At 33.4% G+C, this 27,684-nt stretch overlaps 4 protein-coding genes and 1 pseudogene across 5 annotated transcripts; 4 read left to right on the top strand and 1 right to left on the bottom strand.

Moving 5' to 3' along the window:
- Positions 1-11,817: 11,817 nt before the first annotated feature.
- On the bottom strand, positions 11,818-13,207 carry LOC106391367 (annotated as a pseudogene).
- A 1,402-nt stretch (positions 13,208-14,609) lies between these two features.
- Positions 14,610-15,463, top strand: LOC106390584 (sulfiredoxin, chloroplastic/mitochondrial). 2 transcript variants are annotated; one of them, XM_013831083.3, is made up of 5 exons: positions 14,610-14,707; positions 14,777-14,940; positions 15,015-15,048; positions 15,147-15,240; positions 15,305-15,463. In XM_013831083.3, the coding sequence occupies exons 1-5, from the start codon at positions 14,635-14,637 to the stop codon at positions 15,318-15,320; spliced, it is 381 nt and encodes a 126-aa protein (XP_013686537.1). In that variant the 5' UTR covers positions 14,610-14,634; the 3' UTR covers positions 15,321-15,463. The 2 variants fall into 2 exon arrangements, with proteins under 2 accessions (XP_013686537.1, XP_022552646.1); XM_022696925.2 differs by having other exon boundaries at positions 15,288-15,463.
- Positions 15,464-15,705: 242 nt separating this feature from the next.
- On the top strand, positions 15,706-19,474 carry LOC111200050 (uncharacterized protein At4g04775-like). Its single transcript, XM_022690729.2, has 2 exons — positions 15,706-16,674; positions 18,777-19,474. The coding sequence occupies exon 2, from the start codon at positions 18,780-18,782 to the stop codon at positions 19,353-19,355; it is 576 nt and encodes a 191-aa protein (XP_022546450.2). The 5' UTR covers positions 15,706-16,674; positions 18,777-18,779; the 3' UTR covers positions 19,356-19,474.
- LOC106393109 (glutathione S-transferase T3-like) lies at positions 17,628-18,506 on the top strand. Its single transcript, XM_013833853.2, has one exon. It carries the CDS (start codon positions 17,628-17,630, stop codon positions 18,504-18,506), a length of 879 nt encoding a protein of 292 aa, XP_013689307.2.
- Positions 19,475-19,767: 293 nt separating the features above from the next.
- On the top strand, positions 19,768-20,397 carry LOC125575498. The gene has a single exon (XM_048737446.1). The coding sequence runs from the start codon at positions 19,768-19,770 to the stop codon at positions 20,395-20,397; it is 630 nt and encodes a 209-aa protein (XP_048593403.1).
- Positions 20,398-27,684: the final 7,287 nt, after the last annotated feature.

Genomic DNA, 27,684 nt, shown 5'->3' with positions numbered 1-27,684 from the left:
CCGTATTCTATGATTGAGTGATGACTGAGTTCATTACAGTGCTTGATTGTGAAATGAAACTTAATAACTAGCTGATAGGTTGCATCGACCGAGTGTAGTGACTAGACGGTTCTCGTTTCGCATTGAGCCGTATAGAGGTTCATGGGGGAGACTGGTCTAGAATCGCCTCACTGAGTATTAGTACTCACCCCTCTTTTCCCTCTCCCTTTTTGCAGAACTATAAGTGGAAATGTCAACGGTAAGGAAGGAAATGCAACTGAAACTCATGGGACCAGACACGGGACACACGGAGATGTCGGGAAAATAGACATGTGTGTCCTAAACCCCGCGCCCTGGAACCCCGATTGGAAATGAGGAGGGGCGGGTGTTGCACGTATACCCCAATTAAATTTGCACAACAGAAAAACGTATACCACCAATTTCATTAGATGGATTTTGTTCAGTTCAATCTATTTATTTGCTACTTGTTTTTATTTATTTTGGTAATGCCTTTGGCGTATAATCTTTGGAGTTGGAAACTAGACCATGTTGGAAACTAGACAAATGTTAGTTACCATTTGTCAACGTATACTATATATTTTCCATTTTTGTATCTTGAAAATATTAATTGTTGGCTTTAAGAATATTATAGCACTTTCATCAAAAGGTTCTCATGTGGATTTGTTAGAATAAAAAAAAAAGAAGAGTAAGTAAAGGAAAGTTCTCATATGAAAACTTTGTAGAACGTCACTGAAACTTCATTTGACTTTTGGAAGCTATAAATTAACTGAATTTTATTTTACAATTAACTTTAATTATATAATTATAATTCATTAAAATATCAATATTTTTATTTAAGAAGCCTTTTGGGGTTTTCATTGATAATGTTGCTCTTACATTATTCTTCTTCTAGATAAAATGCATTACATAATCGAAGTGACCGAAACCTAACTTCAACTTTGCTGTTGAATTCTCATAAGCTTCTCATGCCACATCACGATAATGTGGTAATATTGTAGTTATAAAATAATCAATATAGCAATCAAATCTACCTTGGGTTCTTTGTAGTTGTCTTCAATCGGCTATCGCCGTACTATAGGGCTGCAGGCACGTGCTTCTATTTTCGTATTATAACTTTTTGGTGCAGAAGTTGAAACATAATCTGGATCATGTTCCGATTATTATTTGACTCACCTAGGTTAGATTAAAGTGACATTTAACAACAACGTTATCTTTCAGCTTAAAGACATGGGTTACTAAACAATATTATAACTTCGGATCTGTTTTCCTGTATTGCGAATAATATATATTTATTTGCATTGCTAATTATATTGGTATAGTTATAGTTTAATGTCATGGTTTTCTAAAAAAAGTTTGTTTGGGATATAAACTAGTGTTGTTTTGGATTACCAAAAAAAAAACTAGTGTTGTTTTGATCAATGATCATACAATGTCTTGATTTGATGTTTTTCTGGTCAACAAAAGCATAGTCACGGGATGGTTGTAGCAAATACACAAATATATGGCCATAGTCAACAAAAGAGAAAGAGAGATACATACGCTACCAACAAATCTTAGCCCATGTGGTGGGCTTGACCCACACGCATTTGAATTCTATTTCCACAATTTCATAGAGAATCTATAAGAGTACATAAGGGTGTTCAATCCGGATATCAATTCGGTTTAGGTTCGGTTTTTTTTGGTTTTCGGTATTTTGGTTAGTAAAATATAACTATAATTCTAAATCTATATTTACTTCGGTTCGGTTCGGTTTATATACCGTCGATTTTCGGTTTATTCGGTTTTATACTAAAAAAACATAATTATTTAGTTTGAGATCATATTATATAAATTTTAGAGTCATAATGTCAACACAATCATTTATTAAAAATATATTACATGTTCAAATAAATGAACAAAAAAGTAAAAATGCTTCTACCATCAAATAAAATAATCAAATCTATAACTAAAATGAAATCTTAAAATTTTGAAAATAAAAATATGAAACAAAACAGAAACATGAAAGAAAAGTTTTTCCACTCTTCCATATTTAGCGTTTATTAAAGTCATGTTTTTTCAATTGAACATGAAACTTTGTTTATTTACAGATTAAAAAAAAGTTGTGAAAATTTTCTATTAATTATTGTCTATCAAAATAATCTTCATATTAATTTAGTGAAGACTAAAATAAAGCAAAAAGATCAAAAGAAGACTTAGAAAATAAGATGTCTGAATTGCGATGTATTGTTATTTAATTATAGTTCAAGTGTTTTACAAATTAAGGTTCTTTATTACTATAAAATTATGGTAGTAATTATTAACACAAATTTAACTTATGTAACAAATAGATTTTCATGTATTGTTATAAAATAGATACATGTTTCTACTTTTAATCGGTTTTGTTCGGTTTATTCGGTTTAATCGGTTATATACCAAACCATATCCAAATTCTACGGTTTTTATAAAATTATATCTATTCGGTTTATATGGTATATACCAAAACAAAACCATATTGTCTATTTCGATTCGGTTCGGTTCGATACGGTTCGGTTTTACCATATTGAACAGTCCTAAGTACATTATTTAACAATTTTCAAGCCGCATCTTTATTTTTTGGAACACGAAGCCACATCTTTCATATTTAACATTTGGATTTAAACTAATCTACAGTCATATTTAACATCTATTCTATTAAAATAGAAGTCACAACCTCATTTCATGTGTGATTTTTAAGTTGGACTACCTTTAAATTTTTTTATTAAATGTATTTTAATAAGACTAATAATATATAGAATCTTTGAACTACTTCAATCATAATATCTTTTAATATCTTTTTATTTATAATATATATATATATATTATTTTTTTTGAAAAATCTGGTTAAAAATATTTTAACAAGATCTTAATTTAAAAAAATTATATGTAAATATTTTCACCAATTTCGTAATTAGTTTTGAAATATTATTAAACACTTATATATTCAGTTATCGTTTATTAAATAAAAAATAAATATTATATCCTATTTTATCAATTATATAATCACAATCAATCATATTAAAAAATATTATGTTGATCTAAATATTTTAACAATGTTTTAATTTTCAAAAAGCTTATGTAAATATTTTCATTAATTTCGTAATTATCAATGAAATATTATTATGCATTAATATTTATTGCCTATAAATTGTATCATACTTCTATCTATTTTATAATCATAATAAATTATGTTAAAATAAAAATATTATATTGAACTACATATGATAAAATTATATTAAAAATATAGATTTATAAATCTTATTTTCATAAATATAAAAATTTATATTAAAAAATATAATATGATGAAAGACAACAATACATGTATAAAGAATTAACATATCTTAGATTTTTGTATGTACAATAATATATTATGTAAAATGAATAAACATAAAGATATTACTAAAATGAAATCCAGTTTTAAAGGGCAGGTAAGAATTTAACATAATTAAATAAAAAATAATTTTCAGATATGTTTTTTCATGCACATACTAATTTTTTAATAACTAAATACAAATACAATAAGAAAAATATATAATAAAGCAACAAATATATGTGATGGTTTTAAACTATTGATTATTTACAACATATAAACTATAAATTATTATATTTGAAATAGTTATATAAATATTTAAATATATGATTAAAATTAAAAATGTATACCACTAATGATCTAAAATAAATATATATACATATAAAATTGAAAATAACACCCACACGGTTGTGCATGTCAAGATCTAGTATTCATTTAAAACTAATCTAGAGTTGAACTCGTGCTGTGTACATGATATTTTTGATGAAAATATTATTGATTTGATTTTTGATGAAAATATATTTATAATGTGATAAATATTCTTTAATTAAATAATCTTTAGGTTGGATACATTTTCTAAAATTAATAATTCATAGTTATGATATCGGACTAAATATTATGTACTTAAAAATAGTTAGGATTGTTAAGAAAAAAAGATGGCCATGATTTGATATTGTTTAAAATCCAAATATTTTGTAGTTAAGATTTATAAACTAAATAATATTTACAACACAAACTTGTAACCCTTTGTATTTTGATTTTGAAACTCAAATTCGGATTTGGTATGATTTAGAAACTAGCATATCGGTTTTGTATATAATTTAAAATAATAATATTCATTTTGATTTTTAAATATATATAAATTTTGGCAAACAAAATATACTTACATAACTACTTTTCAAGATTGCAAACAAAAAATATAATTTTTAACTGGTATCGGAAACCTAAACAAAAATCTAAAAATGGTAAACCATAAGTAGGGCTTATTTGAGAAATAACCAGAAACAAATGGAAAAAAATAGTTTTGTAGTAAGATGTTAGGGAGAGATAGGAAGAAAAAGGAGGAGAAAAGGTGGGGTTTTGGTTATTTAGTGAATTATAGTTTTTTTTTGGTTATATGATCTAATTTTCCACCATAAATATATTGGAATGATGCTCACCAACTATAAATCTTATCTATTAAAATAGAAGTTATGACTTATTTCATGTGTGATTTTTTATTTGGAACACCCCTTAGAAAGATTCTTAAATAATTTTTTGTATAAATATTTGAATTATTTTAAAACCAACTAATCAAATAGAATTTGTTTTTGACATCAAACATTCACAGACTCATGTAAACTCTGTAAACTAAGGCGGTAATTCGGCATCCATGTGTACGACGAAAGACGGCTAGTTCCGAGCACTGCGTGCCAAACGATCCGCCTTTATGTTTTCGTCCTAATTACATGAACGATATCTGAGTTAGTGAAGCTTCTTCTCAAAAGCATAATGTCTTCCAGGTAACTTTTAAATGCTGACCATTCTTCTGGTTCTGAAATCATCTTTCACCAATTGAGAACAATCCGTTGCAAACGTCACCCGAAACTGTCTTAAATTCTTCATGCATTCCATTGCCCAAATTAATGCCTCCATCTCAACATGAAGAGGGGAGAGACATGTCCTTACGTTCCTTGCCCCCAACAGCCCGTCAAACCCCAGTAGTGTGTTGAATAAACATTGCCCTGAAAATAAATCCTTATCTTTCCAGGAACCGTTTGTAAAACACCATCTTCCTGTAGTCATAGAATTAGGTCTTATCTGAACATCTTGGACCAACCTAGGATTATTAATAACATGTGCCTCAGCCCAAAGTCTTGATTCCAATTATGCTAAGTTGAGTGTTTCCCTCGGATCAATATCAAGGTTACTGAAAACTTTATTATTCCGGCCATTCCAGATGTACCATAATATCCACGCAAACTGATGGTCTTTTATTTTTGGGTTAACTCTCAAAAATAGATGGTCCATGTTAGCAAAAAGATAACCCATAGGAAAGAGATATTTCTTTATTTTCTCTAAATTTGCATTAGAACAAAATCTTTTATATGTTTTTTTACAATATAAATTTATTATTTTCACTAAAACAAACCTTTTATTTTAATTATTTAATTAATTTCGTATTTATTTAAAATAAAAATATATTTTTCATTTTTCACTAAAACAAACCTTTAAAATATTTAATATATTTCATATTTGTTTAAAATAAAAAAAAATATCTTTCATTTTTCACTAAAAAAAACCTTTTAAATATCTAAATACTTTTGTAACTATAATTAGATAATTTGCAAAATACCCTATTTAGGATTTGAAATACATAAGATTGGGTAATTTGGTAAATTTATATATAAATAAGTGTTTTTTTCAAAAAACCTTAAATAAGGGTGTATTTTTCAAATTATATTCTTATTGAAGTGCATTTATCCAAATTTTACCTAATTAAAATCATGTATAATTTTGTATTAAATTTCCGATATTAATTTAATATAACATTTTTCAATTTAATCTTGGATCCCTAACATATATGATTTTCAATTTAAAAATTTGTATCACATGATTAAAAATGTTCTATCAATATCAACAATCGGTTTACAAATGCTATTTTGATAGTACAATCGATTTGTGTTATTAAATATAGTGATCGGTTTAATTTATATTTTAATAATAGGAGTATATGAATAATTTGTGAACATTAATGTAATCATTCTTATTTCTATATAAACTAAGTTTATATATTATTCATTAATGCCATTATTTTGTACTACTTTATCTTGTTCAGTTTTAAAAATGCAATATGTATTGTACTAATTTATTTCATTAACTTAAATGACTGACAAATGATTAAAAAAAATATTTCATATGAATATGTTTATTTCCAATCCGTTCATCATAAAAAGTAATGGCATGTATAAATGTTAATTGTATAACGTGATGTATCACCAATAAACAACATAATAAATTTCAATAAAACAAATATAATGTAGATAAATGCAGACTTAAAATGACAATGACAAAGACGATACACTACCATTTTTGGTTCAATAATTTAAATGAAACAGCCGTTTTATGTAGTATAGGTTATTGAGTCAAATATTTAAATCATACAAATAATTCAATATAACATATATGTATGGCCAAAACCTACATATAGGTTAACATAGATGTATGACCAAAATCTAAAATACAAGTATACTCTCAATGAAATATCTAAGTTAGTGTTAAATAAAGTATCATTTTCCGAAAAAGAGATATTCTCTCTCCTCTATCCTCTCCTCCATCTCTCTCGACCACAGAAAACTAAACGTTTGATTGTCTCCGGCGAGTCCGGCGCGTCCTCGCGCGTGCGGCCGCCGGAGGACCTCCTTCTCTCTTTGCTCTTCTTTTCCTCTTTGATATTCGTCGGATCTGTCGTGCTCTCTCCAATATGCTCGTGGTCCTGTTGTCGGGTTACGTTCCGGTGCGAAGTCGCGCGCGAGGTCTTCATATCCGGCGACGTTTCTCCTTCTGATGGTTTCACGGCGAGGTTATGAGACGGTTATCGCGGCGGGTGGTCGGCTTTTAGGGCACTGTGGGGTAGATCGGTTTTACCTTTTAGACCTCCCCCGGAAGTCATCGTCGCTGCAGTTGGTTATGGTCGGTCTTGCCTCTACAATCTCCGGCTTGTTCGGGGCTTATTAGGTGATTTCGTTCGGTTATGGTGGTTGGTTCCTTGGATCTCTCCGGCGTCGGCGTGGTCCAACACTCTCTTCCCGTAGTCAAGTGTGCTCCGGTGCTTCTTCAGATTGGAGGCGGGTCTTGAGGCAGATGTACGCAGTAGGAGATGGTGCTCTGTCTCAGCTCTGGCCCGTGTGAATGATTTTGGTGTCTGTATCAAGCCAGTCGTCTATGGCTGCTTGTGGACAGCTTGATTAGACCTTCACTTCGGATACCTTCTTCACGGCTCCCATTCTAGCTTTGTCTAGCTTAGGCGAATGCTTAAGCTTGGTCTTGTCTCGTGTTTCAACGCTAGGCCTCTCTCCAATGACACCGGAGACGGGTACTCACAGTTTGGATATTGCTCTTTGGTTCTCAAAGGCTTCAGAAGGCGAGGCGGTGCTCGGGATGTCATTCCCGCCTCGGTGTCTCCTTTTGGTTTTGTCCACTTCCCAGGACCACTTTAGCTCATGGAGCTTTTGTGGTGGTGCGCTAGACTATCCATTTGGGTGTTGAGACGGGTTAGGATGAGAGTGGCGATTCTTCCTGTCTGTTTTTCTGCAGGTTACTAGGCGGCAGTAGCGAGCGTTTGCTCGAGTTGGGACTGGGTTCGGGCGTCGTGTGGCGTTACATACACACCGGCTTTGGTGACAACCGCAAGGCTTTTTGGTAAGTATTTGAATTCGTCCCCTATGGTCGTCTTGCGCTTCATTGACAGAGAAAGTTATAAGCTTGTGGAGTTCATCGGGAACTAGCTACTCCGGAGACGTCAAAGGAAATCCCGGCATCCGAGGCAACGAGGAGAACCTCACTTTCCCGAGAGTCACGTTGAAGATTGAGAACGGTAACCGATATCAAAGAATTTCGAAAAGCAAACTAGCGGAACGTGCCGGGTTTAGTGGGTGGGCGAAGCTAGACTTGTAATAGTTAGACTTTGATGCTTTTGTTCAAAACGAGGTTGTAACCGTATCTGATTGCCGATTATTCGGTTTGATTAATATAATTTCATTAAAAAAAAAAAAAAAAAAAAAAAAAGTATCATTTTCCGTAAATATAACTTAAACTTAATAAGAAAAATACCATTGACAATTTAAGAAAATAAATCAAACTACTACATGTGAACTACAAATTTTTATATCACACTCATCATATAAAACAAATATGTATGCATGTTTATAAAAATTGAAATAATTATCCGCACGGTTGTGCAGGTTAAGATATAGTTGATTTTTAAACTATGAATAAAACTAAAATAGCGTAAACCGGTTTCAAATAACCAATAAAGAGGTATACAAACATGTTATACATGAGACACACAAAGCGATGTGCTACAACCTATGAAAAACTATCAAGGATTGATATAAATATTTGACATAACTACACATTTGTTTCTGAGAGAAACTGAGTTGATTAATTAAGTCAATGACATAAACCGGAATGAATTTATATAACTGGAATAAACACTTTGAAAAAAAAAATCTATATTGTATTGGTATAAACAATTGTTGATGTACCATAAGATCGGGATACTAAATAATGTCTTGGAAAATAAAAATATCAAATATATGTCTAAATATATATTTAGTTTTATTTGTTAAGTTACTCATGAATTGGTCTAACTATAATAATTTTGTACACCATATTTTTTTAAATGGACTCTATTTTAATATATTAGGTTCTCTTATCCTTCATATATCTAACGTTCAAAATAATTTTCGACGTATAAAGACAAGTCAGCCATGTTGAAAAAAAACTGCAATCCTAAAATAAAGTTTTACAAGTTATGTTTTAGCCATTTTGAAAAATAATATATATAAAAAGAAATTTCTATATGTTTATATAAATATATAATTTATGGTTGATTCATTTATGGAAATGAATGTATAAATGAGTTATTTTACTATGGTTTAAGAAAATGTATATTGTTACAAGCAGGGGCGAAGCTACGTCATAGACTAGGACTTCACATGCACCCACTATTATTTATGTTTTGAAATTTTTACATTAGAGATAAAAGGGAAAATGGCTTAATCGGTCAAGGTGCACCCGTAACTTTTGAAGAACCTGAGTTTGATACACCTATTTTAACTTATATATATCTTTATATGTAGTTATTTAATTTATGTGTACCCAGTAATAAATATGTCTGGCTTCGCCCCTGGTTACAAGCCAAACAACGCCAAATAGCTATTTTTATTTTTAATATTTTATATTTGTCTTATGCTTGCAAGTAATTTAATTAGAACTAGGATAAAACATGCGCAATTACGCATGATAAATTCATATGAAAATTATTTAAAAAATATCGTATGGAAAATATTTTATATTATTGATCGAATTAATATATTTGACTCTTGAACAATTTTTTAAAACCTTTTTTGTTAATTACATAATTTGCTTACTAATGAACTGATCTCATTTTTAAAAATATTTTAGGTCAAAAAATTATTTATCGCATAAAAACCTAACGTCTATGCCAAAAAATCTCATGTCTACTATTTGGTTACAATGAAACTATGCGAGCTTGGTTTTATATCATGATTTAACAAATTAAAAGCTAATTATGGTTATGAAAAATTTACGTTCACGTGCCAATCCTATCTATCTTCGATAGTTTTTTCCTTTTTGCGTCATTTTGGTTATTGCTCGGTATAAATATTGATTTTTGAGTTTATTCTTATTTCTTTCTTTTATTTTGGCCTGAGATTTAGAAAATGTTTAAGATTCAAAATTGTTAAAGAGATACATACTTAGGTTAAGATCTGCGTCTTGTGCAGAATAAATACTTATTTTATATTTTTCTGCATATTATGAAATAATAAAATAATAATTATATATTAAATAACTTAGAAATCAGTTACTATTATGTAATAAATTGGCTTGCACATATAAATCAAATGACTGCTCTTGTTTATTCGCAATCATTTTGTAATAAATAAATCAAAACAATCAATCGTATCTATCGTATATGATATATAATTAATTTTAAACAATATGAAGTATATATATATATATATATATTAACATAAACGCCTATTAAAATAAAATTATTTATTTATATGATTTTATTATCATTGTATCTTATTATAGAAAATAATTTAAACATTGATCACAAAAGTATGTGAGACTTTTAATAATTTAGTAATTTATACTCGTTTTGAAAAATCCAAAATACAACATATACAAAAAAATCTAAAATTTTAATATATGATTAATGTAATTGTGTAATTTATTTTAATACTAAAGAATTAAAAAAATGATAGAAAGCATAAAAATTATTAGAAAATCTTCATTATTTAAAATCATTAATTACTATATATATCATAATCACATAGGTAATTCCGTAGATTTTATTTAAGGAAATAATATATAATAAATAATAAATAGCTATTTTTCTTTAGTTAATATCATATGATATCATATAGTTGGTATTAAATGTTTCTAGTGAGATATAAAAATCGAATTGGACCAACAAATTTTTCAATTTCAATGTAAAGCTGACACGTAAGACTAGTTAACTAGCAAATTGATTGAAACATAAGTAAGTAGTTTTTTTTAATTATTACAAAATTGAGGTTACATCTTTTCAAATGTTCCTCAATTAATATACAGGTGATATTTGATACTTGACCAGTCGACCTAATCAAACCAAGTTCCTATTTTTTACTAGTCAAATACTGACAAAGTAGCGAGTACGGAGCATGTAACAAGTAATTGTATATTCTCCTAATTGGAACGACCATGGTTAAATCGTTGTCATTAGCTTTAATGGAATTTAATATATAATTATAAAATAACGTAATATTATCAAAAATTTAAAACATAAAATAATATCAAATTCATATTTTATTTAAAAAATTGAATTTTTTATTCCAAATCACTTGCTATAAAAGTTCACTAGTAAAAATCTGTCGCATAGCCACGACAAAACAATGGCTATACAGCTGAAAATCGTGGCTATACAAAAATAACCACGCTTCTGGGTAAAAAAAATCGTGGCTATAGCCTCGTGGTTAAAAATACATGTGGCTATTTGTGGCTAATAGCCACGGTTTTTCCACTATACTTTTGTGGCTAATTGAGTCACGGTTTTGCTACATATGTTTAGTCACTATTGTTTTATGGCTAAACCGTGGCTAAAAATAACCACGTTTATTTTCTGGCTAATTCGTAGCTATTTTAGTCACGACTTAGCTACGTCTTTACTGTCACCATAGCTATTTTTTAAAAGTACGGCTAAATCGTGGCTTTTTGAAATTAGTCACAGTCTTGTAGTGGCACTACCGTGTCTATGCGGAAGTTTTTTACTAGTGGTTTTTGATTATTTTTATATCAAAATAAAATTTTAGCTAAATATTAAAATAAAAATAAATAAATCAAATTATTTTAAAGTTAATTTTTAAATTCAAAATAAATGAAAATGCACTTATAATATATTTTCAATAACGAAAATAAACTAATACTGCATCAGATCAAGTCGCCTATTTAATTTTATATACTATTGTAAGTATATCAAAAGTTTAATCATTTTAAAAATGTTATCACCTTTTTTAAAAATGTGATCCAAGTAACTAGTATCAGATGACATGTTAATAATGGACTTTTGAATCTGTATCGAATTTAAAGGGTTTTTAATCAAAGAATTTTTCACTGAATCCAAACCGGACTACATATAGATCACCTGATTTACCAATTTGATTTGATGAATATTGATTTTAACACGAATTAATGTAGATATAACTAATTCAGAAACAGTAGAATAATCAAACTCAAAATACTTCAAATAATGGATTAGTCAAGTCAAAACAACAACAAAGAGTGTGAGTCTATACATACACATTACATGGCAGCTATTATTCAGATTCCACATTTCCACATCTTCTCCAATCTTACGTACTTCAACATATTATAGAGAGAGGGAAAGATAGTGAAGAAACAGTACCAGAATCTCATGAGCTTCTTCTCCTCAAAACCAATATTCAAAACTCTAAATTCTCCAACTGAATATTGCTCTTAAGAGGCACATACTCTCCAAGATACCCACCAAGATGATCATACAAAACCGTCTTATCAATCGTCTGATGATGATAACTCTTGCAAACGTAATAAAACACACTCTGAACCAACAAACCCACAAGATTCACCATCACAAGCAAACCAACAAGCAACCCACCAACAAGAGTCCTAGTCAAAGTCCCAAACTTTCCCCCACCATGAACCACAATCCCTCCAAAAGCACCACCAATCACCGCACAAAGCAAAAGGTAAACAAAGACCAACACCATAGCCATCCTAGTCTTCCCTTTGAGAAGCTCATAAGCTTTTCTCATGGCAGCGAGTCCATAAACGGGCTCAAGAACGGAAACCACACTACCTAGATGCCATAAGGCAGTGAAGTAGACATGAACACCGAAGTAAAGAACAGAGACTATAACTCCGGCGATGATCGCTAAGCCTACACTGTTCAAATATAGAGCTAGGATAAGGATCGCAAGGAACACGAGGAAGACTGAGTTGTAAGCGAACATCAAGAGAGCAACCCAAAGGAAAGTGATCATGAGGCGTTTGAAGACTTTGGGGATGGCATGGCAGTGATGGTGGAAGAGAAGGAGACAGGTTTGCCGGTGTAGAGAGAAGCGACTGTGAAGACTACAGCGGCGGTTGAGAGGAGAGAGAAGGAGAAGAGGAAGATGAGGTAGCTGAACTGGAAGGTAAGGAGCACGGTCCAGTCGTGCCGGGAACGGTCGGAGTTTGGTGGGTCGGAGGAGTCGAGCTTGGCGAGAATGGGCTGAGTGAAGAGAGAATGGGCAAGGATGGCGAAGGAGAGAGGGAAGATTAGGGAGAGGGTTATGAGGTAGAAGGTTCTTGGAGATCGTTTCTTGATTGAGATGGATTCTTGAAGTAGTTGAGGAATCGTCAAGAACTGGAGCTCTTCTGGCTGGAGATCCATGGCTGGTTCTTGTCGCCTGAGGATTTTCTGACGAGAGATTAACACCGAAGGGGTAAATATCGAAATCTGAGATGAAGATGAGATTTTTCGATGAAGGCCAAGAAGATGAAAATTGACAACAAAGACTATGTTGGAAGCTTCTTGAGAAAACCTCAACACACGTTTATGTTTTTGACCCGTCAGAGTACTAATTCTTTTTTGTTTGTGTTACATTTTGATATATGTGTCTTCATGTTATTAATCTAACGCTTGAAATCAACTAGGATCTAGCTTCTATGAGACGTAAATAGAAAATTCAAATAATTATGTTTATTAAGTCCTTTAATACGACTTTACTAGAGAAAGTTAATAAATCTATGATTAGTTTATAGTATTTATGTTACAGGTTTATGATGATTCTACAAGTCTACAAACGTAATTTATAGGTTTACTTTTATAGGTTGCACAAAAAAAAAGCTTACATATATAGAAAAATATAAACTAATGCGGATTTATAGCATTTCCAACCCTACTCCATAATTTACTGTAAAATAAAATGGAAAATTGAGTGATGAACAAACAAAAAACTTCAGAGTAATAGATTTTTTATTTGTTCATCACTCTATTTCTCACTCTATTTTACAGTAAATTATGGAATGGGGTTGGAGATACTCTAATGATTCTCTTCCACTAAAACCAAGGACTATGGATGGACCCAACTTTTATAACTCGAATGGAGAACTTATAGCTTCAAGTAAGGAATATAGAACTTACAAGTTACACCTGTTTATGACCACACGGAGGCTACCTTCTTTCTCAGCAAACAATCTTTGATACGTATAGAAGCTGGCCAAGAACCTCTACGTGTTTTGGTTCAGCCTGCAAAAGTGTTTTGAAGGAAGACAATGCTCAGGAGTAGGATACTTAATCTGTTCCACCATAAATCTTCATTTTCACATGACTTTTTTCCTCTAATTATCTGTCACATAGGCGCAAGAAGATAAAACGGCATTTAGAAACACTGAATTGATCAGAAACACTGGCATAATGCTAACCGTTACTCATTAACAGAACGCCATAATATTGGCCACAAGATGTGATATAGAACAGGCTAAAAAGAAGTCCCAAGAATGTGTAAATGCTATTTGATTGTTATAGAAACACAATACCACATAGTATCTCTCTTAATAGTAGACTTCATAATCTTTATATAGCAGAACAAGATTAGATGTTACATGTACTTTACCTTCCCAAGCGAGGTCAAGCCATCTCTAAACTTGAGGAGGACCAAAACATGAACAAGAGCCTGTGGGTTGTATGCCAAAACGATCCTCATAGACTATGTCTAATGGAATCTCTTTTTCCTATGATCTTGTCGAATCTAAAACAAGAAAGATAACTCGATGCCATTATTAACAATACAACACTAAACTCTAAACATAGTTTTACTGCAGTTTAGAGAGTTTTACCGAAGCAGCATCTAGGAGGAGGACGTGACACCCACTGAAGAAGCTCTACGTCAAGAACCGTTTCAATCTTTTTCTTTTGACACTTTCAGGTTAAACGACGTCGTAACAAGTCTTTATATTTCGTTCACAAAATTATTTAAAGATATTTTATCACAGAGAGAGAGAAGACGGCGACAACAATGGCGAATTTGATGATGCTGAGGTTTCCAAGTAGCTTGAGGAGCTTCTCCGTTTCCGCTTCTTCATCGAACGGTAACTTTGCTCACAAGCTCTCATATCCTTTAAAATTAATCCGAGGCTGAAGCTGATTTTGATTTACAGGTTCGCCGCCGGTGATCGGAGGATCTAGCGGCGGTGTAGGGACGATGATCGTGGAATTGCCGCTGGAGAAGATAAGGAGACCGTTGATGCGAACAAGATCCAACGATCAGAACAAAGTGAAGGAGCTCATGGACAGCATTCGCCAGATCGGTCTTCAAGTCCCGGTTAAGCTTTAACCCGCTCTCTTACTACTATCCAGTTTCAAAATTGAATAATCTAATATTGGTTTGTGTGACAGATCGATGTGATTGAAGTTGATGGAGCTTACTATGGTGCTTTTTCTATATTACTCTTGATTAGTTTCTTGTCTTATGTTTCTTGAAAGATGATGATGATGATGATGATGATGATAAATCCTTCCTTGTTGTAGGCTTCTCGGGTTGTCACAGGTACGAGGCACATCAGAAGCTAGGTCTCCCAACTATACGCTGCAAAATCCGCAAAGGAACAAAGGAAACGCTAAGGTATGTATATATGTGTTCAAAGAATTTACTTATTTGCTTACATTAAGCTTATTTCGTTTCACAGGCATCACCTTCGCTGAGAGTATTCACTTTATTTTATGAAATGCGTACGTGTTGGAATCTGTGTATTTGTCTGTATAAAATAATTTAAATAAAAACTTTGTATCATCGCTGATATTCTCCGACTGGTCGGAGAAAGAGGATTAGGAGAATCTACTATCTATATGCTCAGTATCAAGTACCGGAAACAGTCCAAATAGGTCGATCATATGAAACAAGTCTTACTATATCAATTAATATCAGTTGAGCAGCATACTACTTCGATGATACAAATACCAGACAACCTCAGGCTGTGTTGAAAACTCAAAAACGTATAAAAGGTTTTGTTTATCATTCCATGATGAGCCAAAAGTAGGGCTGGGCTGGGGAATAAAAAGTAGGGCTGGGAATAAAATCCTAAAATTCAGTTCCGAGCCCATCCAAAATACTTGAATCCAAACTTTATACGTAAAAGTATTGGGATGGACTGTTGTTCAGGTATCAAGTATTATCTAAACCGTATTCGAACATGTATACAGAAATACATGAGAATCAGATTCTTTTAAGAATTTTATGAATCTGAACCCGAATAAATAATCAAAAATTTAACAAATATATGAAACGAATATTCAAAACAACTCATAAACTCGTTTTTGTTTTTGTTTTGATCCTAAAATGTTAATTTTTTAGTTTTGAGTTTAGGTAAATTTAAGTATATTTCAAGAAAAAATTCAAATTGACATGAAAATTTTAAAATATTTAAAAATCCAAAAAGAAAATTAAACCTGAATAGGTATTCGAATCTGAGAATCTGAGAAAATCTGAGCTGAATCAGACTGACGATGTAAAATATTGGAATGTTTCTATACTTTTAAATTCGGACATTTGAAATATTCAAAACGAACCTAAAGGCACATCATTAAGGGCATCAACATCGCAGTCCTTAACCAAAGTCGTTACAAATTAAAACATTAAAAATAAATCAAAATAACATAAAACCGAAGCAAACGTATGTTAATTAAGAAGTTTTGATTTCGCGTCCTTAAGACCACGTGTCATCGTGGGAGGGGAAGCACAGATTAGGGTTGGGAAAGCAAAATAAACCGTCTCGAAGTCATTCTCATCCTCTCCTTTCTCTCTCTCTCGACGGCGATTTCAACCCAATCAAACACCTCTCGGCGTAGCTGTCTCCGTCGCTGTCTCCGTTGCTGTCTCCCTCGATATCTCCGAGGATCTCTCCGTCGCTGTCTCCCTCGATCTCTCCGTGGATCTCCCGTCCATCTCGCCGTCTATTCCCTCCGTGTATCTCTCCGTCCATCTCTTGGCGTAGCTGTCTCCGTCGCTCTCTCCCTCGAAACCTTCCCAGATCTCTCCGCCGATTCGAATCTTTACCAGGTATCGCTGAATCCTCTGTCCGTCGCTTTCGGATTTAGTGTATCAACTTGTGGATCTATCTCGTGTGTATCTGAGTTTGTTGTGACGATTTGATTGTATGCATTGTGTTTGTGATTGAATAGTTGGTGTTTGTGATTGAATGCCATGTCTGAGAATCCTTTGTTTGTGAATTAAATACTCTTGTTGTTTTGTTTTCTAACTTTGTGATTAAAACGAGTACTTGATGTTTGTGTGTTCATAACAAGAAACTCTTTCGATATGAAACTTATTCGATTAGAAAAGCATGGATTTGAAACTCATATCATTAACTCGTTTTAGAAAGATATTGATGAGTATCTGATTAGTATTCACGAGAAGCTAAGTTAAGTTTATTACAGGGCATTGACATAGACATTTGAAACTCATAAATCGATTGCATTAAGTATGTAACCTGTTCGCGGAAAGCAAATTCATAACTGTTATAGGAGTTAAGTTAAGTTTGTTCTCAACCAAATATGAATAGTGAGACTTAGTTATAGTATCAGTGTCCTGTCTTGTTGCATTGGTGAGAATTATAGGATCAATTTGTGGATATCATTGTACTCTGTTTGAAACCAAATCCTCTTTTCAATTTAATGAAGTTGTTTGTTCAATTCGCTTTTCTTTTTAGTTGTGTAGTGTGCAATAACTACTGATTAGACCTTCGTAGTTTATTGCTTACTCTTGTTGCTTCTCATCAAACTTGATAGGTTGTACTTGTCTATTTAACCCCCGAACTAGAGTTAATTGCTATGTACTTGTAGTTTTATAATAAGTGTTGATTAGACTTAGGTAGATAATGGTTAGGTGTTATGGAGTTATTACCTGCTTATATTTGTCCTATTTAATCAGATAGAATATGGTAGAGCTTTAGTATCTCCAAATCTTCTTTCTTTTTTTGTGGGAGTATCAGTCTCTTCTCTGTCCTTGTTGCCATGAAGCCAGGTAGCCAGTACCCTGGTTATGTAGATTTCCTTCATAGCGTTTCAGGAAATAATGCTCAGGGAAACTTTCCTTATGAAAGTTTTCCTTATAGTCTCAACATTGGAGCCTCTCAAATTCCCCCTTTCAGTTCACAACAGACTGAAGCTCCATCCCAGCCTGATAACCCACCAGTGGAGATACCAGTGGAGCGGTTGGTGAGAAAGAAATGGAATCCTGTTGATGACGAGGTCCTGATCAGTGTCTGGCTAAACACATCAAAAGATGCTGTTGTCGGCACTGAACAGAAGTGCCGGAATTTCTGGAAACGCGTAGGACATTACTTTTCAGCAGCTCATCATGAGAAGAGAGATGGCGAGCATTGTAAGCAGAGATGGCATAAAATCAATGGGGATACAAACAAGTATTGTGCAGCATACGCAGCTGCGGAGAGGCTTCAAAGTAGCGGTCAGAATGACAACGACTTAGTGAAGAAAGCTCATGAGATATACTTTGCGGATCACGGCTCTAAGTTCACCTTGGACCATGCATGGTGTCTTCTGAGGTACGAACAGAAGTGGCTGAGCCTGAACACTCCAAAGTCTGGCGGTGAGAAGAGAAAGACTGGTGAGGATGGTTCCCAACCATCAAGCAGTAACGTTGGTGAGGAAGAACCCCGTCCTGAAGGTATCAAAGCTGCGAAAGCAAGAAGGAATTCTAGGAAGGGGATGGCTGTCGAGGACTTTAAGAGCGTCCATGAGCTCAAGATGGAGGATTTGGCGAAGAATGAGAGGCTCTCGAAGCTGGCCATTTTAGACACTCTCCTTGCTAAGAAGGAGCCAGCCGAGAGGGAAGAAAATGTGAAGAACATGCTGTTGGCCGAATTTTTCTAGTTTTTAAACCCTATGAGTCTATGTTGTGTAATATCTATTATGTTTGTGTCATGCGTCTAGTGTCGGAGGAGAAGCTGTGACTATGTGTGATTTGAAATCCTAAGAGTCTATGTTCTGTTTTTAAATTATGATTGTTGGTCTTTCAATGTGTGATTTGTGTTTAATTATAAGAATTATTTTCATGAGAGAATGTGTGTTGTGACCTGTGTTCTATGTTCTGTTTACAAATTATATTCTCTGTCTAATGTGTTCTGTTTTGATTATTCTCAGGCAATGGGATTGGATTATTCGTACACGCAGCCGTCTGAGTCGGAGGATTACGGTTTAAGAGGTTCAGCAGACAGTGGAAACAGCTCTACAGAGATGTATATCCAGCTGGACCAAGCTCAGATCGAAGCCGCGCGCCATCAGTACCCTCCGCAGCCTGAAGTGGAGTTTGGCTTCCCCAAGGAGTGCTACTGTGGTGGAGAGCCACTTGTAGCCACTTCTTACACAAGAACTGACCCGGGGAGAAGGTTCTACACCTGCAAGAACAAACAGGACGGAGACTGCCATGTCTACAAGTGGTGGGACGTCGCGGCTACAGAGGAGATCAAAGCACTTGGTGCACAAGTGACCCTCCTCACTGATAAGGTAGATTTGCTTTCATTCGTCGGTTACGAGGAGACCGAGCTGCGGGAGTTAAAGGAAGTTCAATTTGATATGGAGCAGAAATTGGTTAGGTTGGAGAGCATTGTATGTGACTTAGGTAGAAAGAAATCTAGATTTGGTTATGGGTTTGAACTAGTTGTAGGTGTTCTGGTTGTTGTGTTAGTGATAATAGCCATAGGAGTAGCTGCTCGTATGTAGGTTTATATGTCTTGTGTTTATCGAAAATGTATGATTATTCTTGTGTTTTGTTAAATCTTGTTCAACTCGGATTATGTAACCCTATCTAACTCGGATTAAATCTTGTTTCAAAGTCTTGATTGATTATTTTTATCAAAACTCTTACTTCATTCAAAAATTTTATTTTTTTAAAAAATTTTGTTTTTGCATATACCAACTAAAAGAAAAACGTGTTTGATCATGTACCTACTCTCCCAACTACAAAGTAGTTGTAATATTGAGAAAACGTGTTTTTACATATAGCTATTCAAATAACTAAAATTAGTTGTAACTTTATAGCTATAAATATAACATGTCTTTCAATTACAGAGTCACAACTTTTCATTGTCGATTCACTTCTAAAACAATCACAACCACTTCTCAATAATTTATAATGGCTTCTTCATCCCATTATCATTATCATAAAGATGATGATGATGATGAGATCGATCTTGATACTCCTTATGAAGAATTTTATAACAATTGTGCTCTCGTACAAGAACCAGAAGATAGACAACGCCGTAATGTTCATGAGAGACACCGGGAAGAAGGCCACACCTTGCTTTGGAATGATTATTTTGCCGACAATCCAACTTACTCTCCCGCTCTTTTCCGCCGACGGTTTCGAATGAACAAAAGTTTGTTCCTGCGTATTGTGAATCGTTTCTCAACAGAGATTCCGTATTTTCGACTATCAGAAGATTGTACCGGACGGACAAGTCTCACACCTCTACAAAAATGTACTGCAGCAATTCGACAATTGGCATACGGTGCTGCGGCGGACTCGGTGGACGAATATATCCGTCTAGGCGAATCAACAGCTCAAAAATGTTTGCACAAATTTACCGCCGGAATAATAACCTTGTTTGGCGAAGAATATCTACGACGTCCAACACAGGAGGATCTGCAAAGACTACTACATATCGGAGAACAACGTGGATTTCCGGGGATGCTTGGAAGCATCGACTGTATGCATTGGGAGTGGAAGAATTGCCCCACGGCTTGGAAAGGAATGTACTCATGAGGAACCGGAAAACCGACAATTGTGTTGGAGGCGGTAGCTTCGTATGACCTCTGGATATGGCACGCGTTTTTTGGAGCACCAGGTACTATGAACGATCTAAATATTCTTGATCGATCACCTGTTTTTGACGACATTATTAATGGCATCGCGCCACGAGTGAACTTCTATGTTAATGATAATCAGTACCATTTCGGATATTATCTCACTGATGGTATTTATCCGAAATGGGCGGCTTTTATTCAATTTATCTGACTACCACAAAATCAGAAGCATTCATTATTTGCTCAAACCCAAGAATCAGTTCGAAAAGATGTCGAGCGTGCCTTCGGAGTCCTTCAGGCTAGATTTGCCGTTGTCAAAAATCCGTCAAAGTTATGGGATAAAGAGAAAATAGGAAATGTTATGAGAGCATGTATCATACTCCATAATATGATTGTCGAAGATGAACGGGCATCATTCACTCAGTATAACAAATTTGAGTTTCAACCAAGAGAAATTCCGGATACATTTACCGTCAACATGCCTTCGAATATCAGTGAAAATGTCGGCACTACAATGGATCGTCGAACAAGGCTTCGGAATAGACAAATCCATGAAAACTTAAAAGACGATTTGATTGAAAATATATAAGCTAAATTTGGACATCTTCCGAATAATATGTAATTTTAAGTTTTTATGAATAAATTGTGTGTGTTTTAATTTCTGAACTTTGTATTTTTTTCCACTAATAAAATGTTTGTAATTTTAAAAACTAGTTTAAAAAAAAATTTATAAACCTAAGGACCTATCAAAAGTCCCACCCATAATCAACATTTTAACAAAAGTCCTTAACCAAAGTCCTAAACTACATAAACTAATTAAATACTCTAAGGACCATTCTAAAAGTCCTATTGATGCACTTGCTCTAAGGGAAAAGCATCTTTTTACATTGTTTTTAGCCAAACATACACAAATTTGTGTAAGAGACACTATAGCGCCAAAGTACAAGCTGGCAAATTGTAGAAAGCGAGAAATCAACGTGTAGTTCAATTTTTTGTTTTATTTTTCTGAAAAAAAGCGGAAGATCTGCATGCAGATCTCAACCGCTAAACAATTAGTGTGGTTAATCCGTTTTCTTCTTTTCTTATCCAATAAATAAATTTGTTATATATTTATTTACTTTAATAAATACAATATTTTTATTCTATTTTATTTATAACTTTAACAACACAAAACTATCATTATCTAGTTATTTCTATTTCCATATAATTTTTACATTTTCTTAAATTATTATTATTATATATATATATATATAATGTGTGTTGGATTCCGAATTGGATTCCAAGAAACGCATATTGAGAAGCCTAGTGACGGCGAAGGAAAAGACGACGAGAAACATAGCTCTTGCGAATCTGGTTGTCGGAAATATTTAGCTCAAGTATTATAGTAATGGTATATAAATGTTGAAAGTTTAATTAATCTAGTGGTTGTGTGCTTCTGTGAAGAACTCTAGGTATAGGGTTCGACTCTCTTTGACAATGTATATTTTTAAATATCAAAACGGCGACACCGTTTTGTACTATTCGATTTAAAAAAAAAGAATTGGACAGATGTGAAACAGAATCAAACCAATTTCCTACATGACATCCACGTAAGAACCACATCAACAATTAAACCGAAATTGATTCTGGTTATGTAGTAATTGACCATATTGAAAAATTCATGCTGGAAATTCAAAATAAAAATTAGTTTGTGGTATTTTTGGCTTGATTCAATAGTTTGTGTATGAAAACAATGGAGACGTTAAGTTCGTGGTAGAATTGGCCGTTTTCCCGGTAAACATCCTGGAATACGCTACTTAATCGGTAATATTAGTGTTTGGTTTTAAATTTTTGGATGCGTATTTGATTTGCGTATTATTTATGTAATATGGATGCATTAAATTGAAATTAGTGAGTGAATCAGATGTTTAAAAAAATCAGTCACTCTTTATGAAGGCCAGAAATGAATCTGTAGAAGTATATTAGGGAAAGACGAGTTTATATGTGTGGCTATGACTTTAAAGGCCCGAGCGGTATTATATCTTTTTTAATCTACTAGTGAGCTAATTTTCTATCATCATACCCACTTCACTGTTAACCATTATTTTAAATATTAGTTATATATTTAGACTGGCTGAGTTTTTTTAAACACTGTTATTAAAAGTGGAAATTAGTAAATTTTTTAAATAATTATAAATTTATGAGAATTTTTAGTATAATTTTGTGTAAGCTATAAAAAGGGGTTTTCAAAGTTGGTGTTAAAACTTTGAAATACTGTTTTAGTTTCATTCAAATTTAAGTAAAATTTTCATTCATACTTCTTCTGAAAACTTTATAAACTTAAATCAGTTTTCAACAATCTGGGTAATTTTGTGACTCCCATTAATTTGGGATGGGTCCGTCCCTCTGCGTCCTGTTGTCTTTAAGGCTAGAACCACGGGGATAACAACATGAATGAGGTAGAACATAAAGTAGTTTCATACAGTAAAAATCTAAGGAGATAATAATTCTATTAACTGATAACTAAAAATATATAACTAAATAGAAACTGTTGTTGCAAATGTTTCCAAAAATTAGTTAAGAGAATTTTGCCAAGATGTCAATCCAACTTGATAGAAGCCGAACTCAAATTTTTGACAGGTCGAACCAATAATAAATTTATTTTGGGGCTACATCTCGGACACATCCAATTTCAATATTGAGGTTTACTGTTTAGTGTTTACATTCAAGCTTTAAAATATAGCTGGAAATTAGTGTTGAGCATTTACATATTTTTGTTTTTTTTTTGAGAAAAGCATTTACATTTTTTTTGCTCTTTTATTTTGTAAGAACTTTATTATATTGAATTCTGATTACAACCAACATAAGCAAAAACTCTGTGACAAAGAGTGAAAACCAATTGTTCATAATTGAAAAGCAATAAATCAAACAAATAGGTTAGACGTTGCTTTTCATAATATTTTAATGTAAATTTTTTTCTTATAATAAGATTTTCAACATGTCTTGTAATTTGTAGTTTGTACTTATATATAAGAACATAACTCTCTAGTGAGTGTTTGTAATCAAGATTTTATGATTTTTTAAAAAGAATAACTTATACTAATCGAGCATTTACAAGGTTGGAATATATATACATCTAGAGTAGAACAGTTTATTTGGTGGTCATCTCTTTGCCACAATATTAACAGCTTCATTAAAATTCTGTTTAACATGAAAAAAACTTGTTCTTTCAAACTTAGATGCCCATTGTCTGGTGTCTTTAAGTAAATTTTTTGAAGTTTAAGGACTTGGAGCTTGATGTATTGGTGCAATGACATAAATAAAGTGTTCGATAACATGATTCTGTTGAGTATAACTCGTACATATTCAAGGATGTCGGAGTCTGGCAGTGTTGCAATTGTGTTACGCATGGACGATAGTTTATAGAACGTCTACATGTAATGAAGAACTAAAAGCATGGTAATGTTGAGAGTTTTCATTAGCTGATCTTGTTTGGACATGCTTCACAAACGAGAACATCCTCGGATCACAAATTAAAAGATTTGGTGATGCTATTTTTTAAGAAAATATATATTGCACAATTGGAAAAAATTATTGGCTATATATAGGATAGCTTAGACTTAAGATTAGGTTAAGATTTTAACGTTGTATTCTCACAGAAACACAAAAGGAGTTTTGGGGTTTCAAGAAGTGAGTGATTTGTAGAGGTGACCAATGATATACCATATATTTTACCAGTTTTTAGCCATGGTATATAAGTTTTTTATAACCTATTTATTATGTTTGAAGTTTTTTTAGAGTATTTTTAGGTCAAGAAGTATTTTGGAGCAATGTGGTGATTTTGGAGCATCTTAGAGATAAAGTTAGAAGAAACTCGTAGCTGTCCGTCGAACCAGTCTAGAGTCGACATTCAGCGTCAAACGTCGATCGACAAACATCCCGTGTCATCGATCGTCAGCGAAGCGCACAAGCCTTGACTTGGTTTCCAGCCGACTTATATTCCAAGTTCCACAACAATTACAGAAATACTCTTGATCGATTTTAATCTAATATTTATGTATTCTGTCTTTTTTTTTGGCAACCCACGTTTTTCATACTTTCATATTTTCACAACAAACATATTTAGGGTTTTTAATAGTTTGTAGAGAAGATCCAAGACTCGTTCAGAGCTTTGTATTGGAACTCTAGTTTTTCTACTATATTATATTTATGCATCTTATTCAGATTATTGCTATGCTTTACTTTGCTATGTCTGAGTAATTTCACTTGATAGATTTAGAGTATTAGTAAAGTTATGAGAGATTAGCCCAAACTATAGAATTGTTAAGGTGATTGGCATCCTTCAAAGAATTGGTTGTAATGCTTGTGTTCTACAGTAGCTAACTAGAACTCTGATTTTAAGATTGTGGACAACTACGACGGTAGGTTCTGCACCAAAATAGATTCCCTTCAGATAGGATTGATAGAAACAAGCGCATCTGATTTAGTTAAGACTAGTGAACCTATCGATCAACTCGCTAATGCTTGCCTAAGGAAGCATCAATCGACGCTAATATCATAGCATTGATCAACGTTTGATCTGTATCAACAAGTGGAAGCAGAGATATTGGACTTAGTCAATAGGATTGATTCACATACGAAAGCTGAAATATTTTCTCATTAGAGTTCGAGTTCTAGGATTGACAACTTAAGCATTTTATATCATCATAATCATGATTACCTAAAACCCTAAATTTAGCTGTTTTCTCATAACTATTTACAACCTCAATCAATCAATCAACTGAACAACTACCTTGTTCGCCTCTGCTGTTTATTGATTTACTATGTTTGCCTAACTTAATCATAAACTGATTAGGATCTATTGTGTGTCCTAGCTCCTTGTGTATTTGATCCCTAAGTACTACAGCTGAACCTCTTATTTGAGAGAGTAAAAATCACTCATTAGGATAATTTGAGTGATATGAATCAACATTGGTTGGTTCACTCAAAGGGTAGATTAAGAATTGAGCTGTGTCAAGCCATTTGTGGCGTTGAGTAATTCGGATTAAACAAATCTGTAAGAAATTCTTAATAAAAAGAGAAGTTTGTCTTGAATCCCTTATGTTCTTATTGATTTCACTAGCTACATACATTTTATTTGGTATCAGAGCTAGGTTGCGATCCTTGGACATGTGAAGCTTAACGTGTTGGTGCAATTGCACAAAAAGGGTTCGTTGACATGATTTTTTGAAGTATGGTTTGTCCATATGAAGCTCCAAATCCTTTTATTACCAAAACATATAATCCATTCATCAAAAATTTAAGATTGTACATAAATATATGGTTGCCTTCAAGTAGATTTCTTACCAAAGTTAAATATCCATTTGATGTCTTCATATTTTATATTAGAACTTGAAATACCATTTTTGTTTGACTATAAGCTTTTCTTCTTTTTTGTCATCTGAATAGATCATTGTTCAGTTTCAAAACAAGATTATTACAAGAAACCCACTCTCTCTCGCAAACAAACAAACCCTAGTGCCGCCGTCGCTTTCCCCCGACGTCCTGTGTCTTTTTTCTGGAGTCTTTGGTATCTCCATCTCTTCCTTGTCTTTTTTTTTCTCTCTCGGTGAATCCCAACCACTATAGTGATATGCTCGGTGCTTTGTAGTCTGATGAAACTTCTTGGGTCAACTCTGTCTGTGGCGGGGAAGAATCAGCTGGTTACTGAGGTTCCATGGAGTTTTAGTGAGCTACGGGAGGCAGAATCACTATGATGGGTCGGACTTTTGGGTTTGGAGTATTCCGACAATCGTTTTCCCTTAGATCTGTCGGACCTTTCCATGGAGGAGGACGCATGGGATCGCGGAGTGTTATGCATGTTGCATATCTGGTGGTTCGCGAGATTAGTGGTCCGTTCTGATGAGATCTGCAGGAAGAGGGTCGTTGTGTTCTGGTGTCGGAGAAGCACGGCGTCAGTGTGGTTCTGACTATTCTCAATCTCGGCCAAGTGAAACTTGAAGGTCAATTTTTTCAAGGGTGTGAACAGATCAGAAATGCTAATGGGTATTGGCTCGTCAGGCTCTTGTTTCATGTGTGTTTGAACCTCCAAGCCTCCGTAATGGGTCGTCTATGGCTTTGTCTGGAGCTGGGGTGGAGGATGCTTTACTTTGGACTTTCCGGATCTCACCATCGATGTGAAGGCAAGCTGCAAGAAAGCTATCCATTGGTTCTCGGTGGTGGCACATGGAGAGGCTAGTTCACTCTTCGGTTGGTCAACAAGAGCAACTATGTCTCGGTGACGCTCATGTGTTGGAAAAGGTCATTCACAATACCAAATAGAATAGGAAGGCTCGGTCCGGTAGACATGTCCCTTCTTTCTGGTTTGCAGACATAAGATGGAGCGCGACGGATGCTAAATCCTCAACCCATGTTTCTTGAAGAATGGTGTGGAGGCTTAAGAGAATATATGAGACTCCTGTCTCAGTGCCTCCATAAGGTATGATCATCCTTCCTTTGCAAGAATCAATTGATGTGGCTTCTCATCATTTAGAGCTCTCTAGCTGAGAAAATACACCAACGTGGTGTCGTTATGGTTGGACAAGCACAACACTCAGATATTTTGGCTCCAACCGTTATGGGCAGTAAAAAAAATTCTTAAGTCAGGGCTGACTGAATGGTTAGAAGTAGCTTTGTATTCTTGCATTTAGTGGTTTAATTAGGTGGTCTAAGAGACAATTCATTCTGAGTCGTGGGATGAATTTATTTTTATCGTGGTAAAAAATACAATGTCGTATTTGATTTTGTAGCTTAGGATCCTTCTTATTGTTCTTAAGTGATACTAGATATTGGCATCGTATGTGGGATTAAAATCTCTTGAGATTGAAATCTTGTATCCATAAATTGGTCAATGAAAATTGAAATTGAACAAAAAAAACAACGGAAAAACACATACAAAGACTTCATAAACCCACTAATACAAAATATCATCCGAGCCAAAAGCCGGACGCATACCAGAGTCGGAATCCGGACAACCCAAAAAAATAAACCATAATTAAAGCCATTTCAAACAAAAATGAAAAATCTATAAAGAAACTTCACCTAAATCCTGTTTATCAAAAAAAAAAAAAAACTTCACCTAAACGGCAGCATATTCGACCACGGAAAATCTGCCATTGAATAAGTATCAAGTTAATATACTCTTAGACAATCAAACAAAAGATTTATCATGTTTTTTTTTATATACCAACATTGAAATTGTTAATAATAAATTATTATAGAAAAAAAA

This window comes from Brassica napus, chromosome A8 (assembly GCF_020379485.1).
Source record: "Brassica napus cultivar Da-Ae chromosome A8, Da-Ae, whole genome shotgun sequence".
In the NCBI taxonomy this organism is placed as follows: domain Eukaryota; kingdom Viridiplantae; phylum Streptophyta; class Magnoliopsida; order Brassicales; family Brassicaceae; genus Brassica; species Brassica napus.
This window is presented reverse-complemented; position numbering and strand designations above follow the sequence as displayed.